This window comes from Zootoca vivipara, chromosome Z1 (assembly GCF_965207765.1).
Source record: "Zootoca vivipara chromosome Z1, rZooViv2.hap1.1, whole genome shotgun sequence".
NCBI classification, from domain to species: domain Eukaryota; kingdom Metazoa; phylum Chordata; class Lepidosauria; order Squamata; family Lacertidae; genus Zootoca; species Zootoca vivipara.
In genome coordinates this window covers 5,158,768-5,179,986 of record NC_142583.1, presented here as the reverse complement: position 1 = coordinate 5,179,986, position 21,219 = coordinate 5,158,768, and the positions used below count along the sequence as shown (strand labels likewise).

General features: G+C 41.6%; 1 protein-coding gene across 2 annotated transcripts in view; it reads right to left on the bottom strand.

The window, feature by feature from the left end:
• Window positions 1-19,762, bottom strand: part of JAKMIP1 (janus kinase and microtubule interacting protein 1) — an 86,654-nt gene extending 66,892 nt beyond the window's left edge. For both annotated transcript variants that reach the window (XM_060279034.2, XM_035113222.3), the window contains exons 1-3: window positions 19,500-19,762; window positions 3,009-3,503; window positions 2,261-2,470 (exon numbers count right to left, since the gene is read on the bottom strand). In XM_060279034.2, the coding sequence (XP_060135017.2) occupies window positions 2,261-2,470; window positions 3,009-3,503; window positions 19,500-19,628 (834 nt within the window). In that variant the 5' untranslated portion in view covers window positions 19,629-19,762. The remainder of the gene's footprint in view (window positions 1-2,260; window positions 2,471-3,008; window positions 3,504-19,499) is intronic.
• Window positions 19,763-21,219: the final 1,457 nt, after the last annotated feature.

Below are 21,219 nucleotides of genomic sequence, written 5' to 3'. Positions count from 1 at the left end.
GAATAGATGCAGGAAGGTAGTGTTTTCTCATACAGTGGGCAGAGACCACCAGCTGGCATCAGTCTCCTTTGAGGTTGGCCTCAGGAGCACAGACCCCACCCCCTCGCCCATTTCTGTCCGTCTCCCCCCCCTCTGCCCACCCCCAGCCATGCTACTGTCTTTTGGCTGGACCTATGGCAACATGGATGGGACCCAGGTGGCGCTGTGGTTAAACCACTGAGCCTAGGGCTTGCTGATCAGAAGGTCGGCGGTTCGAATCCCTGTGACGGGGTGAGCTTCCGTTGCTTGGTCCCAGCTCCTGCCAACCTAGCAGTTCGAAAGCACGTCAAAATGCAAGTAGATAAATAGGAACCGCTACAGCGGGAAGGTAAACAGCGTTTCCATGTGCTGCTCTGGTTCGCCAGAAGCGGCTTTGTCATGCTGGCCACATGACCTGGAATCTATACGCCGGCTCCCTCGGCCAATAATGCGAGATGAGCGCTCAACCCCAGAGTCTGTCACGACTGGACCTAATGGTCAGGGGTCCCTTTACCTTTTTTATGGCAACATGAGCAGAAAGTCTTCAGGCCCTGAATTAAAGTGGCAAGAAAGCAGAGGGGTTTGTGGGAAGAGACATGATGGCGAAGGGCCAGAGTATGCACTCAAATAAAACAATGGGAAAGTTCGCTTCAGTTTATGAACGCTTCAGTTTATGAACAGACTTCCAGAACCAATTGTGTTCATAAACCGAGGTACCACTGTATAATAAAATTGCAAGGCTGTCATCAGACTCCAATTTGTGTGGCTGCCAGACAGAACAGCACGAGGGCAGCTCAGGCAGGCAGGTGAGTGAGCAGCTCAGGAGAGCCATGGAGGAACAACCAGGGGCAGCTTCCAAGCAGCCATCTTGCTCCATTTTTCCCTGTGCTCCCGAGGCCATTTGTCTGCATCCATATTGGCAGGTAAAGGGGAGGGAAGCAACAAAAGAGCAAGATGTTTGCTGGGGAAGTGACCTGGCCTGTTGTCCCTGCTCCTTTGAGGCTCGCCTGGGCCATGGTTTGGCAGAGCTATACAGGAAAGGGGCACGGTTGACTGAGGAGGCAGACAAGTGAGCAGACAAGACTGGAAGGAGAACAATAGGTCTGGCACTAGTCTTTGTGTGCCGCATTTTTCACCCCATAAGACGCACTTTTCCCTCCTAAAAAGGAAGGGGAAAAGTCACAGCATCTTATGGAGCAAAGGCACTAGACGGCAGCAGCACTCCTCGGCTGCCGCTGCAGTCACAAGCGGAGGGATGCCTCTGCCACCGGAGTCATGGCTCCCAGCAGTGGGGGAGGAGCGGACAGCCCAAAAGCGGCACTTTTGCACTGTCGGTTCCTCCTCTGCCGCTGCCAACAGCAATGGCAAAGAGGGTGGGGGAGGAGCAGACAGTCTCAAAGCACCACTTTTGCGCTGCTCGCTCCTCCCCCGCCGCTGCCAACAATGTCCAGCATCACAGAATCACAGTGTCACCCACAGGCACCCACAAATGTGAGCTCCCTCCCTCTCCTTCCTTCCCTCCCTCCCTCTTCCAACTTTAATAAAATATGGGGGAGGAGGTAAGCCCCACCTCACATGCCCTCAACATGGGGGGATGACTCTCTCAAATATGGGGGGTAAGGCACCTAGGCCTCTAGGAGTTGGCTGCTATGCCTAGCCCTAGGACAATTCAAGAAAGCAAAATATTTTTTTCTTGTTTTCCTCTAAAAAAATTAGGTGCGTCTTATGGTCAGGTGCATCTGATGGCGCGAAAAAATACAGCACTCTCTTCTGGGGCTATGACTATACAGAGGATGGGCTTTGCTCTCTGTCCTGAAACCAAAGTTTTGGGGATCACAACGTGCCAAATCACAGCTTACCAAAAGCACAGCAGCATTACAACCAGAGGAGCAAAAGGGCAATCTCCTCTCTTAGAGCCCCCACATTTGCTTGTTTGCACTAAGACATGATTTGGGTTGGTGTTGCAAACAAGGACACTGTCTCAGCTTAAGCCTGCAGTCCCCTCACTACCACCACCCGGGCAATACAGAGACAATAAAAATGGACTCTGCACAATGTACTTCTGAACTATTGTTTCTAGCAGTAAAGTCCTCTGAAGGGTGGAAGCAAAGCTTAATGTTCCAATTTCACAGTATAATTTATTTGTATTTTGAAGGTGATAACTCATTAGCAGGGAATCACCACATTGTTAAAATAACTTTAACATTCATATGCAGCATATAAAAACAGTTAGATTTCTTACCGGGTTTCCTACAAGTTCCATCATATCTCCCACAGAGGGAGGAAGCTCTTTCTTTGGGCTGCCATGGAACCGCTCTGCTTCTTTGACTTGAACAAGTTGTTCATCCAGGGCTTCTTTCTGGAGCAGCAACTTTTGTGTATGGCCTGCCTGGACACCAAGATCTTTCTCCAAAGCCAAAATCACTCTCTCTTTGCCTCGTATCTCATCCATCTTGAAAAGTTAGAAAGCAACACGATGTGAATTTCTCCAAATACTTCCCATTAAACCGAATGTTATTTTGCCTTAGCAACACTTTATGTTAGCCAATTCATACCAAAGGATAAGTAGCGCTGGATTTAAAGCCAGGGCTGCTTCTATGAAAGGAATGAACTTAAGTTCTGTTTTTTGTTTAATGTGTTCTTTTGACTTACTGTACTTAGTATTAGCCAGATATGAGAACAATTGACTTCCTTTCAAAAATCTCACGAAACGGCAGCGTAAAGCAATTGTGAACAGATAGTAGATCTAATTTTGCATCAATCAAAGCAGCTAAGTGTGCCACTCGTCAGAGGAAATAAAAGAGACTTGAATAAGAAATGCCCTCCTTTCCCTGAGAGAAAATTACAATACAGGATTAACATCCATTTATTTACAAAGTAAAATAGGGGGAAAGCAAGTGACTGTGATGTGACAGACAATTATACTAGTGGCAATTAAAAATAGACCTCTAATAGTGGAATAGATGCATGGTAATATTGGGTGAACCTACCAGCCTACGGATGTCCCTCTCGCATTCACGCTTTATCCTATTAATTTCGTCTTGATGGGACTGGTAGGCTGTGCGCAGGTCAGCTGCCTTCATCTTATCTGCCTGCATGATGTTACTCAAGGCTTCTTCCACCTGTTTTTTCCCTGACTTCAGTTCTAGTATCTCCTGTTGCATCTTTATGCGCTCACCATCAAATGATTTCCGTGCTTCTTCCCTGGCTTCATTGAGCAAGGCAGTTTTCACTTTGTCAGCTGCCCCGTCCCGCAGGACATTCACTGTGGACTGCAATCGCTGGATCTCACTGTCTTTTATTTTCACCATACGAGCCACTTCTTGCTCGTGTTGCCGAATGAGTAACTCTCGGACAGCCTGGAGTTCCTTCATTTTCTCTTCATGGAGTTTAGCCTTGAGTTCGGATATGTAGGCTGTGTGTTTGTGCTGTTCCTGTTCTCGTTCTTGTTTGACTTCCTGGAGCTTCTCTCTCAGTTTACTCACCTGAAACACCACCAAAAAACAAAAGCAACACATTAGCATGACTATGTAGAACTGGAGGAATGTTTGGGAAGCAAATGAAACATGAGGTAGATATCTAAAGTTTTTCTGAACGTAGTACTTCTAAACTTGGGCTACGGACAAAATGTTTAATACTGATTGGAGTGCATAGCAGGCCCTTGTGTGATCCCATGACAAAAACTCTGTATTTCAAAACTCAAAGTTGTCACACACACACACACACACACACGGGTATTACAATATTTTTACACATTCCTTTTCAGTCAAAATGCCCTCAAACCAGCATTCAGTAAGACAAATAAAATACATTGATAATACTAACAGATCACCTTTCCATTGTTTAAGTTAGCAGTTTTTTTAAAATTAATTACATGAAGGCCTAATTTTCACAAGTGGTACTCTTATATAGGAAGGCACCACCCAAGACTTCTGCCCAGCCTGGCGGTCTGTAGCATACTCCTACAATGGCCCCACTATCTTCCTCTTCTTTTAATTTGACCTAGATGTTCAAATTCGTGGATTTCTTTGCCTGTGTATGCATCCTTTAACTCTCCGCCCTTCCTGTTTAGTCTATTTCTGTTAAGTAAGCGCCACCCCTGAGAGATGTATGGAAGTGAGAGCTGGACCATAAAGAAGGCTGATCGCCGAAGAATTGATGCTTTTGAATTATGGTGCTGGAGGAGACTCTTGAGAGTCCCATGGACTGCAAGAAGATCAAACCTATCCATTCTGAAGGAGATCAGCCCTGAGTGCTCACTGGAAGGAGAGATCCTGAAGCTGAGGCTCCTGAAGCTGAGGCTCCAATACTTTGGCCACCTCATGAGAAGAGAAGACTCCCTGGAAAAGACCCTGATGTTGGGAAAGATGGAGGACACAAGGAGAAAGGGGACGACAGAGGACGAGATGGTTGGACAGTGTTATTGAAGCTACGAACATGAGTTTGACCAAACTGCGGGAGGCAGCGGAAGACAGGAGTGCCTGGTGTGCTATGGTCCATGGGGTCACGAAGAGTCGGACACGACTAAACAACAACAACAAGCTCCATCCCTGTCACTCCAGTAGTGGGCCATATCCTCACAGACAATGTCTATTAGTTCATACTTGCCTTCCTGCATTAAGGCTTCAAGTTCATCCTAATTTTCTTTACTCTGTGCCCGGGTTACCAATGTGGCAACAATGGATACACATACACCTGCAAAGGCGTTCTCTGCCCCCACAAGGTCCCTTCCCTGCAATGAAATTAGGCTTGAAACACGCATCTTTTTTTTTTAATTTTTAAAATAATTTTATTTGAAAATTTGTTAAAACAATACACTACATCTTCGAATCAGTCCAAGAACATTCATGTACATTTTTTTACATATCGAAATTGTGGAGTATCAAAAAGGGAAAAAGGAATAAGGAAGAGAGGAGGAGGAATAAAGTGTGAATAGAAAAGGAGATGTAGGGCCATAGAAGGGGGGGAAGTAAACAAAAATAAAAATAAAAAATACACACACACAAAAAGGAACAAGAGAAGAGAAGGGTAAGAATAGGAAAGGGGAAGGGAGAGGAAAAAGAAAGTAAAAGAAGAAAAATTATGTAAAGGTCCACTTGAAAAAGGTCATCTCAAGGGCATAATGCTTCCACCGCTTTCAGCACAGTATTTCTTGTTACATTTTCATCCTCCTGTCGAATATATTTTAATAAACATCTTACCTTTAAACCTATCTAACAACTATAGTTTATATACACTACTCATCCTTACAAGGTTATTCCAAACATAGCCATGTTTTTGTCCCCTTGTCTGTTTTCTTTAAATAATCATTTAAACATTCCCATTGTTTTTTGATCCTGTTTTTTGGTTTTTGTCGTATTGTATCTGTGAGTTTCGCCAACTCCAGATATTCACATAGTTTGTTTACTCATTCTCCTTTTGTTGGTATAAGGGTACCTTTCCAATATTTAGCAATTAACATTCTGGCGGCTGTCGTCGCATATAGGAATATATTAGTTCTGTCATGTGGTATATCACTACTTAGGATGCCCAGAAGGTAGGATTCTGCTTTTTTAGAAAAATAATAATATTAATAATAATAATTTATTATTTATACCCCGCCCATCTGGCCGGGTTCCCCCAGCCACTCTGGGCGGCTTCCAACAAAACAGAAATTCTAAAATACAGAAATCCATCAAACATTAAAATACAGAAATCCATCAAACATTAAAAGCTTCCCTAAACAGGGCTGCCTTGAGATGCCTTCTAAAGGTCTGGTAATTGTTGTTCTCTTTGACCTCTAGTGGGAGGGCATTCCACAGGGTGGGTGCCACTACCGAGAAGGCCCTCTGCCTGGTTCCCTGTAACTTGGCTTCTCGTAGTGAGGGAACCGCCAGAAGGCCCTCGGAGCTGGACCTCAGTGTCCGGGCAGAACGATGGGGGTGGAGACGCTCCTTCAGGTATACCGGACCGAGGCCGGTATGTTTTTATTAGCTTTTGAATTTCCATGTGTATCATGTCCCAGTATTTTTGCACATCTGGGCATGTCCACCACATATGGAACAGGGAGCCGACCGCGCTTTGACACCTCCAACATTTGTTACTCATGTTTTTGTTCATTTTTGCTAGCCTGTACGGTCCCAGGTACCATCTGTGGTGGAGTTTCATTAAGTTCTCTCTTAGAGAGTAACAAGCTGTAAACTTTATACTATTCCTCCAAAATTTCTTCCAATCGTCTAAATCTATTTCGTATCCAATATCTTGTTCCCATTTACACATATTTTTGTTTTTCTCTTCATGTTTTGTTTCTGATTCTTCTAAGAGCCTATACATTTTGGAAAGTAATTTTTCGTTGCTATTCAGAATTTCTTTTTCAAATCATGTTGACTTATTTTCAAATCCCCTAGTTCTTTTATCTTTTTCGAATGTTGCCTTAATTTGGAAGTATTCCAACCAGGATACGCCTTTATCTTTCAATTCCTCATAACTTTTCAATATAATATTTCCATTTTCATTTTCGGTTATTTCCCTATATATCGGCCAATTTTCTTTTTTATAACAGTTTAGGGTCGCATTCGCTTCCAGCATCTTATTGTAGTCAATAGAAGAGCTTGTGCTCCATGACTGGTTGCAGTATAGCTGCAGTGCCCATGACAGTTTCTCCAGTTTACAAATGCACCCACGGGACGGACAAAGCTGGTGGCCCTGGCTGTGGTGCAGAGACACTTGAAAGCATTTAATGAGTTTTATACCCCAGAGGTTGTGCGCTGGGACTAGGGGAAGCGACAAAAGTGGGCTGGAGGAGTGCAGTTCAGCTTTCCCTTTTCCCTTTCCTTAACAGTGGAAGCAGTAGAGCTTCTTCCTGCAGCCCCTGTCTGGCAGTTGTACCCAGCAGCCCCCATGGAATAGTGCTATATCTTTGCCAAGGGCAGAGTTCTTTCCAGATCTGGAGCCAATAAGCACACCAGTAGATGAAGAATAAGTAATGCTTTATTTGCAGAAGGTTAATAGATAGCAGCAGGCGTACAAAACACAAATTATAGCATACCAGATAGAAGTCACACACAATCCCCCCTTCAGCTGCCCGGAGCTCCAGGTAGAGCAGCGAGAGAGACCCCGGGGCGACCGTCCAACAGCATCAGGTACCTCAATCTGTGAAGAGGCAGCTTTGATTTGATTGATTGCAACTGGTTAGGAGGCATCACTCATGATCAGCCCAGGACACCGGGTGCGACTAATGCGGAGCAGCTGAGAGTCTCCCACCCAATTCACTGCAACTGGGTATCCTCCCCACTAGCCAATCATGCACCTAGAACACAGGAGACCCAGGACTACACAGGGGTGTGAAAAACAAATTATACCATCATGAATCGGCAAACCTTAAACCGGGGATGTAAAAGGTAAAGAGACATGTCATCCAACTCCTCGAAATTACAATGGTCTTCCGCGTTTCCCCTACAGCCTTGTCCTCGAGTGCTTTAGGACAAATGTGGCTACTGTTGCCACTGCTGCAGCTGCCACCACCACTTAAAAAAGGAAGTTGTCAATGAAGAAATGCAAAAGGACTTTTGAAACTGCTACCAATTTTGGCCAAAATAAATTTTAGCATGAACTGAAGGTATATACGGTATACTACAATATTAAGACGTACAGCAGGCATAGGCAAACTCGGCCCTCCAGGTGTTTTGGGACTACAACTCCCATCATCCCTGACCACTGGTCCTGTTAGCTAGGGCTGGGGGGAGTTGTAGTCCCAAAACATCTGGGGGGCCGAGTTTGCCTATGCCTGACATACAGTTTCCACGTACATATAAGCAAAGCACAGTGCCGGAATTACTAACTCTTTTTCTATTATTAGTTGTTAATGATAGTTAAGGTGATGAGCGTGGAGGTTGCCTTAGCTCAGCAGATGTTGCAAAGAAATTAGATAGCAGGATAGCTAATAGGAAGGCAGTTGAATGATAGCCAGGACTGGAGGAAGGGTGGGGATTGTAGTAAGATGTTCAGAAAAGGAGATTACAGAATACAAGAAATACATTTAAGCATTTCGGAATCTACTGGGTCATAAAATTTACTCGTGAGATCCTAAAAATGAAATAAAAATTCAGTCCTACCGTACTGTTCCACTACTTTCTTCATCATTATTAGCTCTTTAATAAATAGGAGGAGGATTTAAACACAAACATTCAAAGGCCTCCTCTGATTGAATAGGATTACTGATGGGCCCATACTACCTTCAATGAAGTAAGGCAATCTCATTACAGTCCTCCTTGCATAAGCTTTTCACTTGTAAGCTCATTGAAATGCAAGAACTTATCCTCACCAGTTTAGTGCTACTGCAAAGGCTACTCCCTTCTGCAGAATGGAACAAGCACAGCAATTAAAAGCAAACCAATGAAATCCCAGCCAGAAGTGTTTTATTTTTGTGAATACTCCTAAACATTCGGTCCCAAAAGGTGTACTGAAGGGGAACCAGTGATTCATCTCAATAACTTCACTACTTCCAAATGTTAGACAAACACGAATTTACCTTTCAGTTACATCCCATCACTTTGCACCAAATCCTCTTCAGAATTACTGGACTCATTGAGGATTTAAGTGCAGTGCATGGACCAAGTAGGTATAATCCTCAATGGTCAATTCATTTATTTACCAGAGTTTCCTGTGTGCAGCACATAGTGCACTAGCACATAGTGGAAATAACTACAAGGATTTACATTGGAGTGAAGCTCTTCAGTCCAAGGGCCACAGTACCCCAGCAGAAAGCTGTCAGGGTTCCCATTCCAGTAGTGGACAGAGCCAGATTCATGCAGTTTCCCAGGGAAAGAGGTGCATTTTTCATTCTTATTTTCAGTTTTATGCATATGCAAAGAGCCTGCTGGATCAAGAGAAAGGCCAGGTTGAACAGACCCCTGCTGCTCCTTGAATGGATGTACACGGTTCAATTCACAGTTTCACAAACCAAAAAGCCAATTCCGTGTTGCTCTTTTAAGTCCTGATGCCACCTTGACTACAAAGGTTTTGTTTTGCTCTCCTGATTTTCCCAGGATTGGGGAAGTCTAAATTCACTCATCAAAAGAAGTAGAATGGGTTCTGGTTGAGTGTAGCTTCATGTGAACGATGCTCAGAAATCTTGGACTCAGTCAGCCTCAAACTCACCATAAGGCCCAGTTTGGACAAGCCCTATGTTGGGGGGAAGATACGAACAAAGCAGCACATTTTAAAATCTATTTGAAAGTCCCTAAAACTAAGGAAGTAGAACTATTTTAGAAAAATGCCTGTGTAAATCAGAACATACACACAGGTACCCACAATGAAAGATAGCCTGGGCAATGTATTGAAATAGCAACACAGCACGCGAATCAGAAAATCAGAGGCACTTTTCCAGAGAGCATCATCATCATCATGAGAACTGCTGTTTGTGATCTCTGTGATCTCTTGCTCCCACATTGGGCTCATCTGGTTGGAATGATAAAAGCCCTTGCTTATTGTTACAGGCACAGGCACAAACCCGAAGCTTGCTGCAACATTCCCCTCCCCGCTTTCCCTCTGGTATGGATGGGAAGAAGGGTTTGGAATTTTCCACTTCTGTTCTAGACTAACTTGAGGTAAGAGCTATGATGGCGGCTTCCGGCGAGCTGCGGACATCAAAGGAAGTGCGAGATAGCCTCTCGGGGAATCTCGAGCTTAACGGAGCGCTTTGAAGTCACGCAAAGGCTCTGCGGACTTCTAAAACCTCAGGGGGGGTTACCCTGAGGGTCGTGGCACCCAGCTGTGCCCAGCGTGCCCTCCTACGCCTGGTTTTTCTAGGTTTTTATAGCCTGGGAACCGGGCGTGGGATTGAGCTGCGGGCGCGAAAGGGGAGAGACCACTGGCTCCGTTAAGCGCAGTCTCTGGCTTCCGATGGTAAGCAGCAAGTTCTCTTAAATTATAAACAATCCGTGTCAAAAGACGGAGGAGATAATTGGTTACTGATTAGAGATCGGATTTGTGAAGCTGTGGGGCGCAAAAACGGGGCCCGTCCCAGCAGCGGGAGAAAATGGCGCAGTAAGAAAATCGGAGGAGCTGAGCTATGGAAAGTGAAACTGTCTGCCTGCGGAGTGAGTTTTGCAGAAGTCCTTGTTTATTTTGTAACAAGGCAAGTTTTGAGGGGTGAAAAGAATTACCTAAAGACTCTATATTGATACTTTGTCTCTATCTTGGTGGTGGATCTGCAAGTGATCTAGATACTTTGTATTATCTGCGCTCTAGCCCAGAAAATACGATCGGCTTTGATCTGCCTGAAAGCTGTTTTAATATTGCTACAGCACTGAAGCAGGGGGAAGAGAAGGCTGACTTTTAAAACAATTACGAGTAGAGTATTTCCACACTAACTTCGAGCTTTGAAGGGGGGCCGATTTTGGATTGAGCCATCAAGAGGCTGAAGAGAGGGATTTACAGCTTTAGAAATGCAGATCTTGGGTCTTTACTCTTCCTAATTAGATACTGTGTATCATCTGTGCTTTAGCCCAGAAAATACGATCGGCTGTTTTAACACCGCTGTAGCATTGAAGGAGGGGGAGGAGAAGGCTGACTTCTAAAACAATTACGACTAGAGTATCTTCACACTAACTTTGAGCTCTGAAGGGGGGGCCAATCTTGGATTGAGCCATCAAGAGGCTGAAGAGGGGGATTTACAACTTTAGAAGTGTTGACCTGGGGTCTCTACTCTCCCTAATTAGATACTGTGTATTATCTGTGCTCTAGCCCAGAAAATACGATCGGCTTTGAGTTGTTTGAAAGCTGTTTAAATATTGCTGCAGCATTGAAGAAGGGGGAGGAGAAGGCTGACCTCTAAAACAATTATAAGTAGAGCATTCCTACACTAACTTTGAGCTCTGAAGGGGGGGCCGATCTTGGATTGAGCCATCAAGAGGCTGAAGAGGGGGATTTACAGCTTTAGAAATGCAGATCTGGGGTCTTTACTATCCCTAATTGGATTAAGCCTGCAAGTGGCTGAAGCTTTTAACTTGTTTTGGGTCTCATTGGATTCTATATGTGGATTAAGCCTGCAAGTGGCTGAAGAGTTGCGGGACTTGGCTTCTTTGTTTTAGGTCTTTGAAATTAAAGGTGAACTCAATTGAGTAAGAAGCGGAAAGGAGCTTATTAAGGAGGGACTGAGTTAAGGGGAATTGCAATCTGCAATCCTTCTATGCACTGAGAGTGGAAAAGTACTGAAAGAGGACTGAGAATTGATAGTATACCACCCAGTGGTGGAGAAGGGAATATACATACTCAGGAGTTGGGACAAAGTATAGCGCCATCTGGGGGTAAATTGGGTATTGCAGGAACTTGGGATTTTGAGCAGTACCCTCTAGTGGTGAGAAGGGGGATTTTCTTTGCTTTTTTTTTTGTTTGTTTGTTTTTGTTTCCCTCCTGAATAAAAATGGCAGGTAAAGAGGAAAAGAAGCCGGCAAGCACACCGAAAGACAGAAGAGGCTCTAAACAAGAAGAAGTTAAAGATCTAGAAGCTTTATGGCAAAAAATCAAAGATGAATTTAAACATAGTGAACAGCGAATGGATAAGAAATTGGGAGAGATTGACAAGAAGATTGAAGGAGCGGTGGGAGAGCTTTCGACTCAGATAAAAGATCTGTCAGTGAGATCCAAAACAATGGAAGATTCAATTAAGAAGACACAAAAAGAAGTAAAAGAGGTTAAAAAGGAAACGGATAAAGTGAAAGACAAAGTGAAAAAACTGGATAAGGCACATGAACAAATGCTTGACAATTTGGCATTGATAGAAATGAAACAAAGACAGTTGAATCTGAAATTGAGGGGTATTCCTGAAGAAACGGGAGAAGATATCAAATCGAGAATAATTGCTGAATTGGCAAAATGGATGGGAAAAACAGATGAAGAAGTGAGTCAGACAATTGTAAATGTATTTAGAATTAAGGTGAAATCTGCAAAGGCCAAAGCAAGGAAAGCACCTGGTGATTGTGTGGTGATATTCAATACAATGGAGATGAAAAATGAGATTTTAAGACTGAGTTTCACCAACAAGCTAATCATCAGTGGTAAGCCTATAATTGTGTTTAAAGAGATACCAGGAAGATTTTTGAAAAAACGCGACAATTATAAAGCAATGGTGGCCTTGCTTAAGAGAAATGGAATTCAACATAGATGGGAATACCCCGAAGGAATGATGTTTCATTATAAGGAGAAGAGACATGTGCTGACAAGTATACAGGATATCGGAAAATTCTTGAGGAAGTACGAAAAATTTTTGGGAGAGTTGGACCCAGAACTAGCTGTTCTGGCAGAAGTAACAGCGGAAGAGGAAGAAGACCCAAGACCACAAAGAAGGAGGAGAAAGAGAAGAGAGGAAGAAGAAGAAAAGGCAGAGGAAGAAGACCAAGATCAAGAGTCAGAGAGAGAGGAAGAAGAAGAAGAAGATAAGGATTTAAATAAAGAACCCGACCAAGTTTAGTAAAATAATTTTCTGCTCTTCCTGATAGTAGGAAGTAAAATGGCATTGAAGTTACATTCCTGGAACGTGAATGGCTTGAATAATAAGACTAAAAGGAATAAAATTGATCATGTTTTGAAGAAGAAGAATTTGGATATAATTTGTCTTCAGGAAACACATGTGGCAAAAAAACATAGTTATATTCTTAAAAATAAAAGGTTGGGTAAAGAGTTTATAAGTTCGATGGAAAAGAAAAAGAGAGGAGTGGTCTTGTATATAAAGGAGAAATTAGATCCGAAATTGATTTTTAAAGATGAAGAAGGAAGAATAATCGCGGCTCAAATATCGATTGAGGGAGAAAAAATGTTAGTGGTGGGAATCTATGCACCGAATGAAAATAAGGCTGAATTCTACAAGAATCTGGAGGAAAGGTTGACTGAATATATGGATCAAAAGATAATGCTTATGGGCGATTTCAATGGAGTGACAGTGCCAGAATTGGATAGGACCAAGAAAAGGAAGAATGAAGGTAAATTACCAAAATCCTTCTTTGAACTAGTAGAAAACCTGGGTCTAGTGGATATTTGGAGACTGAGGCACCCTACAACTAAACAATTTACATTCTTCTCAGAACCAAATCAGAGTTCGGGAAGGATAGATAACATGTGGATCTCCAAGGAACTAGTGCCCAGGGTGAGTAAAACAGAGATAATACCACGTACACTGTCAGACCATAACTCTATATTCATGGAATTGAAAAACAAAGACCAAAAGTCCTTCAGGTGGAGAATGAACGAAGATTTATTTGATGATAAAGAGGTGGTCTCGAAAGCTAAGAAGACCCTGAAAGACTATTTTCATTGGAATTTATACAAGGATACCGGACTGGATATGGTATGGGATGCAAGTAAAGCAGTGATGAGAGGCTTTCTAATACAGCAAAACAGTTTTCTGAAACGAAAGAAAGAAAGGAAGAAAGAAGAAATTTTGAAATGTCTCATGGAAAATGAGAAGAACCTGATTGATAAACCCGAGAATCAGCAAATAAAGAATAATATAAAGATGTTACAGACACAATTCTCCATGTTGATCAATCAGGAGATTGAGTGGAAAATAAAACAAATGAGACAAAGAAATTTCGAATCGGCGAATAAAACAGGAAAACTGTTGGCTTGGCAGTTAAGGAAACGTCAAAATCAGAACATAATAACTAAGATTAAAACAGAGGGAGGAACGACGGAAGATTCAAAGGAGATTAAGAAAACCTTTCAAAAATTCTATAAGGATTTGTATTGCAAAAAGAAAGAAGATGAGAAGAAGATCAGTGAGTATCTAGGAAAATATGGATTGAAACCAATTCCAGAAGAAGAGAGGAAAAAGCTAAATAACAGGATAACGACACAAGAATTACAACAAGCAATAGGGAGAATGAAACAAGGTAAAGCACCAGGACCAGATGGTTTAACGGCGAAATATTATAAAGTACTGAATGAACTGTTGGTTCCAGTTTTAGAGGAAATGATGAATGATATTCTGTTGGGGGGAAAGATCCCAAATACATGGAAAGAGGCATACATAACATTGATCCCAAAGCCGGATACGGATGGCTTAGAAGTCAAAAATTATAGACCAATCTCATTATTGAATAATGATTACAAACTCTTTGCAGATATAATGTCCAAGAGATTGAAAGAAGTTTTAAATCAAATAATACATAAGGATCAGGCTGGTTTTCTTCCTGGTAGACAGCTAAAGGATAATGTAAGACACATAATAGATGTAATAGAATATCTGGAGACCAAGATAGATAAACCAGCTGTCTTGATGTTTGTAGATGCTGAGAAAGCTTTTGACAATATATCTTGGCAATTCATGAAGAGGAATTTGGAATCAATGGTTGGGAAGAATACATTCGTGAATGGGATCGAGGCGATCTATTCAGAGCAAAAGGCAAGATTGATAATTAATAACACCCTAACAGAATATTTTGAAATCACAAAAGGAACTAGACAGGGTTGCCCTTTATCACCGTTATTGTTCATCATGGTCCTGGAAATATTATTGATCAGATTAAGAGACCTATCTACAATTAGAGGTATTAAGGTAGGTGCAAAGCAATTTAAAGTGAAAGCCTTCGCAGATGATTTAGTTTTAACATTGGAAAATCCAAAGGAAAGTGTTGCAGAAGCTATAGAAGTAATGGAGAAATTTGGTCAATTGGCAGGATTCAAATTAAATAGACAAAAAACCAAGGTTATGGCAATGAATATGTCGAAAGAAGAAAAACAGGAATTACAGTTAAAACATGGACTCGACGTGGCTAAAAAGGTAAAATATTTGGGAATATGGATGACAGCAAAGAATATTAATCTTTACAGTGATAATTACGAACAAGTATGGAAGGAAATAAAGAAAGACCTGGAAAGATGGACTAATATGAAAATGTCATTCTTAGGAAGAATTGCAACAATAAAAATGAATGTATTACCTAAGATGTTATTCCTATTTCAAACTATACCTGTGGTTAAAGGTACGAGGCAATTCCAAGAGTGGCAAAAGATTTTATCAAGATTTGTCTGGCAGGGGAGAAAACCTAGAATAAAACATAAGATTTTGGTAGATAAGAAAGAAAGAGGTGGATTCGCCCTGCCAGACTTGAGACTTTATTACGAAGCGTCCTGTATCTGTTGGATAAAAGAATGGATAACTCTAGAGAATACGGACTTGTTAGATTTGGAAGGTTTTAACAATAGATTTGGATGGCATGCATATTTATGTTATGACAAAAAGAAATCACATACCGGGTTTACGAATCATGTGATAAGAAGATCTCTGTACGAGGTGTGGGAAAGAAATAAAAGGCTGTTAGAGACTAAAACACCCTGGTGGGTCTCACCAGCAGAGGTATTAACAGTTAAGAAAGTAAATATGGAAAAGAGGCGGGCCACGTATGAGGAAATCTTGACGAAAACTGAAAAAGGATGGAGTTTAAAACCTTTTGAGGACATTAAAGGAGTGTTAACAGGATGGATAGAATACCATCAAATAAATGATGTGCTTAAAGAAGATAGAAAAATAGGTTTTGAGGATAAAAGATCCAAATTTCAAATAGAAGTGCTAGAAGGCAAAACAAAGCTTTTGACAAAGATGTATGATCTGTTGTTGGAGTGGTATACAAAAGATGAGTTGACAAAAGAAGTGATGATTAAATGGGCAAAAGATTTGGGGCATAATATTGAATATGATGCGTGGTTGAAACTATGGAATCAAACTTTAAGATTTACAGCATGTACTGCCTTGAAAGAAAATGTATATAAGATGATGTACAGATGGTATTTAACTCCAGTTAAGTTAGCTAAAATGTATAGAATGAGTGATAAAAGTTGCTGGAAATGTAAAGAGAAAGATGGTGAATTTTATCATATGTGGTGGACATGCGAAAAAGTTAAAAGATTTTGGGAAAGTTTATATAATGAATTGAAAAAGATGTTTAGATATACCTTCCCAAAAAAACCAGAAGCATTTTTGTTAGGAATAATAGGAGGAGAGATTAGAAAAGAAGATCAAACACTGTTTATGTATGCAACAACCGCGGCTAGGACTTTGTTAGCCCAAAAATGGAAACTACAGGAATTACCTACAATTGTGGAGTGGCAGATAAAAATGATGGACTATGCTGAACTTGCTAGATTGACATGCAAGATTCGTGACCAGGGGGAGACAAGGTTTCAAAAGGACTGGAGTAAATATGTGGACTATATGGAGAAAAACTGTAGATCATTAAAAACTCTCGCAGGATTAAAATAAACCTTACGAATTGACCAATATGTTAAAAAAGGAACTGCAAAAAAGGGAATTAACAAGAAAACCGCATGAAGGGAGGGGGGGAAGTCATAGCTCGGCGGAGCAAGGTAAAAGATGTGAATATAAGATTTTGTATAAAAGATTGGTTTTGTTAATTTGTTGAATTTGGAAAATCGGAATAAAATGTATTTAAAAAAAAAAAAAGAGGTAAGAGCTATGCTTGACTCCAAACTGCAGTTAGCCTTAACTTAGCTGAAACAAACTAAATATAGTTAATCTCAACTACTGTACAGTTTAAGGTTCCATTCAGACCACAATGCTAAACTCTGGGTAACTAAGCCAACAGCCTTCACAGCAATGGCAAAGGGGGAGCCCATAACCCCAAGGCTTCTACATGCCACAATAAACCTTTGTTTATCATTACATCCCAAATGGGTTATTATGTTTGTCCGTAAGCATGAACACCATGCAATATTTGCACAGACAAAAGATGTATTATGTGAACCAGCCTCAAGAAGTTGGCAATTTCTCTGCCCAATCGCGTTCCCCACAATTACTCATTATGCATACCAGCGAAACAAGAGGGGAACAGCATAACTGAAAAATAGTAACTATAATCACTTCCCAATTTTGCTGACTAACAAGCAACACGGGGGAAATCTGGCAACTGGTTACTTGCATGGCCATCTAGCAAGGACAAACAGCAAAAATTCAAGGCAGCCCCAAAACATGACAGCAAGCAAAAACTACTGGATTATTAGAAACAGACCATTTCCATGCCCAACATTACACCTTACTGCATTTGGCTTCTGTAAATATATCCCTATGCTAATGAACAATCTAGAGACAAAGGTACTTAATATTGGTGGGAGAGCCAAAGACGGGATTCTGGATGAAGAGTTTGGATTTGATATCCCACTTTATCACTACCCTAAGGAGTCTCAAAGCGACTAACATTCTCCTTTCCCTTCCTCCCCCGCAACAAACACTCTGTGAGGTGAGTGGGGCTGAGAGACTTCAGAGAAGTGTAACTAGCCCAAGGTCACCCAGCAGCTGCGTGTGGAGGAGCGGAGACACGAACCCGGTTCCCCAGATTACAAGTCTACCGCTCTTAACCACTACACCACACTGGCAAAGCCTAGCCTGCCATCTGAAGTCAATGAACAGTGTAGTCCTTACAAGCATTGTTTGCTCATTCAGTGGTGATGCAGGATGGCACTGCAGCAGAAAACTCTACCCCAACCTACTCACACTCATTAAAACACCTGTAAAGAGCACACACATTTACAGTTGAACGTACAGAGGGCTCTCTGTGTCATCAGAAATCTTGGCAGAGCCCCCTGCACATACTCCATGAACATGCAAAGAACATCTGTTAAGGGGCAACTAAAACACTAAAATAGTTTCAAAGCCATCATTTATATATAAAATTGGCTAAACACACATCATTAATAAATCTCAGCTTTCTGAATATGTACATAAGTGCCTAAACAGCAGAGGAAGTTTACTGTATATTATTTTATGCACCAACATTATCTTCTTTGACTTACTGAAGTGTGAAGAAACATTAAGTGGCATACACGTGCAATAACAGCTCTTATTTTCTAAGCTTTGTTGACTAGGCAAATATGACAGCAATTCCAGTTCTACAGGGCCTGGCTTCTTGCAATACCAAACCATGGTTTGATGCAGGCATCCCCAAACTGCGGCCCTCCAGATGTTTTGGACTACAACTCCCATGATCCCTAGCTAACAGGACCAGTGGTCAGGGAAGATGGGAATTGTAGTCCAAAACATCTGGAGGGCCGAAGTTTGGGGATGCCTGGGATGTGACATGAATGAGTGCTCTCAGCTCTCCTTGCACTCACAGCTTCCTAACTCTGGTCAAACTTTAGTTGGGTTGTATCTAGGTTAAACTGCTTAATAGGCACCTGTCACCCACGGCATGTACAGGAGAGATCACTTACAAAATATACCCACTCTTAAGAAAATATGTTTTGTTGATCAAGGTGAAATGACAGACAGATATTTTCCCAAAACTAAAAGAACAAGCAGGTTTTTTTTTACAGGTTGTGTTCATGCCTGGTCCTTCCAAAAGCTTCTGTATAAAGGAAACCATGTTGGGATAAACCAGCTACCGTATTTAAACAAACCCTTAGCTACCAACTTGCAAGACCCTGTCTAAAAGAGGGTGATAAAATTCTCTTAAGTGAGTGGCTTATTATTTTGTTATATGCAATACTAAAGTATATACTGCCAAATCAAAATACCTAAGCTGTCGACACCTTAAGATTTCACAATATTGTGTACATGTTTTGAATTTATATTGGGATAATACACAACTAATACCTTATCACATAACACTTCAGAGAATGCTTCTGCAAACAGAAATGTTTTAAGCAATCATCTAAAACTCATCTTTGTGACAGCTGCAGCAAGCCTTCTTTTACTGCTGTAAAGGCGAAATACTTATTTCTCAAAAAGCAAGGAGGAAAGGGCAGGATAATTCTAGCAAGGAGCTTTTTCTAAAAGTTTATTGGTAAATAATTAAAGCTGTCGCCTTGAAAACAAGAGCTGCAACAAGAGGCAAGGATGCCAGCAGCAGACCCCTAAATCTAGACATGTATAACCTAGTAGGACATGCGAGCAAGCACTTGAAAAGGTTTTTTTTTTCTATTTCTCCAGTTTAGCGAACCAGAGTTGAACAAAAAAGTAAGACCCAGCATTTTACACAGATCTTCCTGAGTAAAGCTGATACAACAGGGTCTTAAAGAGTTTTTGAAGTGAATAATCCACAGCTTAAACACATAAGCCATTGAAGTGCATGACGTTTTATGTGCATAAAGGTAAAGGTACCCCTGACCGTCAGGTCCAGTCGTGAACGACTCTGGGGTTGCGTGCTCATCTCGCTCTATAGGCTGAGGGAGCCGGTGTTTGTCCACAAACAGCTTACGGGTCATGTGGCCAGCATGACTAAGCCACTTCTGGCGAACCAGAGCAGCGCACGGAAACGCCATTTACCTTCCTGCCAGAACGGTACCTATTTATCTACTTGCCCTTTGGCGTGCTTTCGAACTGCTAGGTTGGCAGGAGCAGGGAGAGTCTTTCCAGAAAGGAGAAGCTATGAAAACACTGTATGCAAGTTTGATGAGTGTTTCATTTCTTTAAATTCCTCTAAGACCTGGTGGTGTGAGAGCTGCTCATTGCTCAGCTGGACATACCTCCACATAGCATTAAGCTTACATACCTTGCCTTTTTCCTGCTGATATTCAATCTGAATGTTTGTCAATTTCATCCGCAATTCCTCATTCGCTGCTGCTTGGACAGCTTCCGTCTCCATGTCCTTTTCTGCCTTTGTGCGGCTTTTCTTCGACATGGCTTCAAGTACGTATTCTTATATTGGCAATATATGAACTGCCAAGCAGCTCTGAACATTGAATATTAAGACGTCAAGCGGCAGTCAGTGCCATCCCATGTAGAACCCACTGCTGTCATAGTCACTATCCTCAATATTCTGAAGCACAAAATAAAAGGGAAAATGAAAGTTAACTATTTGATCAAAGAAAGCCTTAAACAAACATAATGCTGTCCAGGATTATTGTGTTTCATTCCCATTTATTGCAGGGGAGCATATAACATAACATGAACATAACATCTCTGTAGGATCTGACTAAAGGCATTTTCAATTAAACTAATGAGATTTAAGTGGTTTAATGTGGCTAAATCATACCCCATGTATCAATATGCCAACATTTTTACATCAACTGGGAAGTAACATGCACCCTGTTTGGCTACAGTAAAACCCTGCAATTAAAAAAGGTTCATTGAATTACAGCAATTAAAATTAATTAGACCAAATCTACAGGAAAAATCTCAACAGTGTGCAAAAATTCTGCAAATCTGAGATGCTGGCCCAGGGCCAAGCTAGCACTTACAGTAAATATGCTTATAGATTAGCTGGAGAGCAAGACATCTGATTTAGAGTCTTTCAGATTACAGTACTACCTGACTTATCAAATACTACCAGATAGCAATTTGAGGGCTATTTTGTCACCTAACGTTGTCTTCACCAATTACTACATCAAGAAGCATCATGGAAATACTCTTTGCATATGGGTTTAGAAATGCAGCCTAGTTCAATGCAATAAAGGCAAAAGTTACAGGAAAAGCTGGTCAGTGCTATCCCATTCTATTGAGCAGCATGCAATTGTCATCTTTTCCAAAGATCTTATGCAGGCCAATAAAGGCACTAAAACCCAAGAAGTTGAGGCAGCTGCAGTCACAAAGCATAGAGCGCTTTTCATAGAGCCAAATTATGTTTCATTACAACAGCCTGGCTTAACCCTTGCCCTGCTGTCATGATCTTGGAAAGGGAGGCCATTCTTGAACCTTTTCATGGGGTTCTGGAGGGAGGGTGGAGCTTGTAAATCAGCTGTTTCAATTTATCATAATAAAAATCACTGCAGAAATAATAGCTTTTCTGCTTAACTGTAGACTCATGTTAAGCTTGTAGTCTACTAAGACCCCCTAGATCCTTTTTACAAGCACTGCTGTCAAGCCAGGTTCCCCATCCTCTATTTGTGCATCTGCAGGAACTGCACCTGTTATTCTGCATGACAGACAACAGTTTTCAGAAGCACAGGGACCCTGCTGGGACAAGAACATGGTTTTGCTTTCATAGTTCGCTCCATCACGAACGATCTTTAGCTAAAGCTTTCACTGTACAGCTCTCATCTCTGTATGAAGTGTGATTAGGAAAAAGGGATGCCTTGATACTCATCTCAGCTGCTTCCACTATGGAGGTTAAAATGAGAAAACTACACCCATCTGGATCAAGGTTGGCTCTATCTACTACTACTACTACTACTACTACTACTACTACTACTACCTGAAGGAGCGTCTCCACCTCCATCGCTCTGCCTGGACACTGAGGTCCAGTGCCGAGGGTCTTCTGGCAGTTCCCTCGC